Genomic DNA, 2218 nt, shown 5'->3' with positions numbered 1-2218 from the left:
ATATTTATATATCTTTTTCACACACATACGCACGCGCGCACATACAAGCAATGTTTTTGTTAAGTTTGATCAAATAAAATTAGAATTTTCAGCATAAATTTTTAACGCGTTATTTGTGTAAGTACGTTCTTATGTGATATTACATTATGGTATTATTATTGTAATAAATCATGATGATTTATTTTATTTTGTGTATTAAATACACAAACTTACCTAAGGCTTAGTTACATATAATTTCAATAAAGTCTACTTATCTATCTTATTTTCTTCCATATGTTAAATTTAATCTGTCCACGCCAATATTTTAGAAATTATTAAGAATAGACAAAAAATTAAGATCTTTAATAGAATTATTTAAAGATGATTTTCAGTATGATAAAATCGTATCTTTCCAAACTGCATTTGAAAAGAAAAAGTTGTCAAATTTTTTTAATGGAATTCCCTTACAAAAATAAGATTAATCGATGGAGTTCGAAAGGACAATTCTATTGACCTATGATATTAGAAAAATCTATCTTCGATATTCCGACCGCAACGAATTTTTGAAGTAGTCTCAGGGCACGTATTATGGAATTGTTCGAAATGAATTTCAATTGTTTTCCTTAGAAAACACAATATAAATCTAGGGAATAATTGAACAATTCTGATCGGAATTCATTCTGAACAATTCTGTAAAATGTACTCTAAGATAATTTAAAAAATTCGTTACAGTCTCCAGTAATAAAATTCTAGACTCTTAATATTGTAGGTCAATAGATTCGTACTTTCGATTAATCGTATTTTTGTAGCGATTCTATTTAAAAAAATATCACTCTTCTTCCTCCTCTCAAAATGGAAGTGTCGCTCTATCCCGCTAAAAATCATATAAAAACTCATTGAAAAGATTTTTTAATTTTCAGTTTATCTTTCATAGTTTTTGAGATATCGGAACAAACAGATTAAATCGAATACTCTGTAAAACAGAGATTTGAATGTTTGTGATCAAATATTATATATTGAGATTATTTTGAGAGAAGATAGAAAAACAGAATTATAAAAAAGTGCAGTAGGCATAAAATAAATGTCATGGTTCAATACAATCGGTAATTACATCTGGATGTGAAAAGATTGTAGTCATATAAAACAAGTTGCTTTATAAAATTAAAATGTTTCGTTTCTCTAACTGAACTGGATCGTTAGTATTTATATCTTATAAAACGATGCCAATTAATTCTAGAGAAGGATTACAATATTGAAACCCGATATTTTGAAAATAAAAACCCGTATTTGTAACTACAAAAAAAATTTTTAATGTACAAAAAGGGATACAATTAATAAATTATTAAAAATGAAATGATAAACATTAAATGGTAAACATTAAATGGTAAAAATTAAGGATAATAGAAATATAAAAAGAAAATTAATTATTTATCAATAATTGCTTAAATATAGAAATAATGAAAAAGATAATAATATTTGAAATGTTTGTTTTTTAAGCAGCTTGTTGTTTGTATATGTTTTATATTTAGATATTTTAATTAGACGTACTTAATTAGAGGTACTTAAGTACTACTTATAATTTATAGTTAACACATACCAAAAATTTTATAAATTTTACTATAAATACAGTTTTAAAAATTAATTATATTAAAATATAATTGTTTAATTTTAGTATATATACGTGCCGTGTTAATGAAAAGTAAAATACTTAAATGTGTACCTGGAAGCATTGGTGGAAGCGCACGCATTGCTCTATTCAGCGAATTGGGTACTCCGTGCGTTATCGATTTTGCCCAGGCTCGTTGCTCCAATGGCGATAAACCGAAGTACACGATTCTACGAATTCGTATCGGTAAATTACCAAATTCCAAACCCATTTTGTACAAAAGAATTGATTCAAGAATTTATTTTTAACATATCGCTATCAATGCTTTCTTTATGATATTTTTCGCAATTTATAAAAAAAAGAAAGAAGAAAGACAATTGCAAATTAATACCGTGAAGCGCACTCTTATTAGAAAATTAAAACTAGGATTTCAGCTGCACCAAATGATAAAAACAATGATTATCGGTAAAACTAACCGTGAGTATGATGATATGGAAGAGAACTCTTATGCCATAGAACGATGAAAGATTATACTGAATTCTGGATTTTCAGCAAAAGATCATGTATACTAGCTCAAAAGTATACTTGTTTTTTTTTTTTTAGGATAAACTATATCATATGCAATAAATTAAA

At 26.4% G+C, this 2218-nt stretch overlaps 1 protein-coding gene across 1 annotated transcript in view; it reads right to left on the bottom strand.

The window, feature by feature from the left end:
- Nucleotides 1–1920, bottom strand: part of LOC108774066 (cytochrome b-c1 complex subunit 8) — a 3562-nt gene extending 1642 nt beyond the window's left edge. The window contains exon 1 of the mRNA XM_018540078.1: nucleotides 1700–1920. Within this exon, the coding sequence (XP_018395580.1) occupies nucleotides 1700–1856 (157 nt within the window). The 5' untranslated portion in view covers nucleotides 1857–1920. The remainder of the gene's footprint in view (nucleotides 1–1699) is intronic.
- Between the last annotated feature and the right edge of the window lie 298 nt (nucleotides 1921–2218).

The sequence above is a fragment of the Cyphomyrmex costatus genome, unplaced genomic scaffold (genome assembly GCF_001594065.2).
Source record: "Cyphomyrmex costatus isolate MS0001 unplaced genomic scaffold, Ccosl1.0 scaffold23, whole genome shotgun sequence".
NCBI classification, from domain to species: domain Eukaryota; kingdom Metazoa; phylum Arthropoda; class Insecta; order Hymenoptera; family Formicidae; genus Cyphomyrmex; species Cyphomyrmex costatus.
The sequence above is the reverse complement of the archived record's forward strand: the minus strand, read 5'-3'. Positions and strand labels throughout refer to the sequence as shown.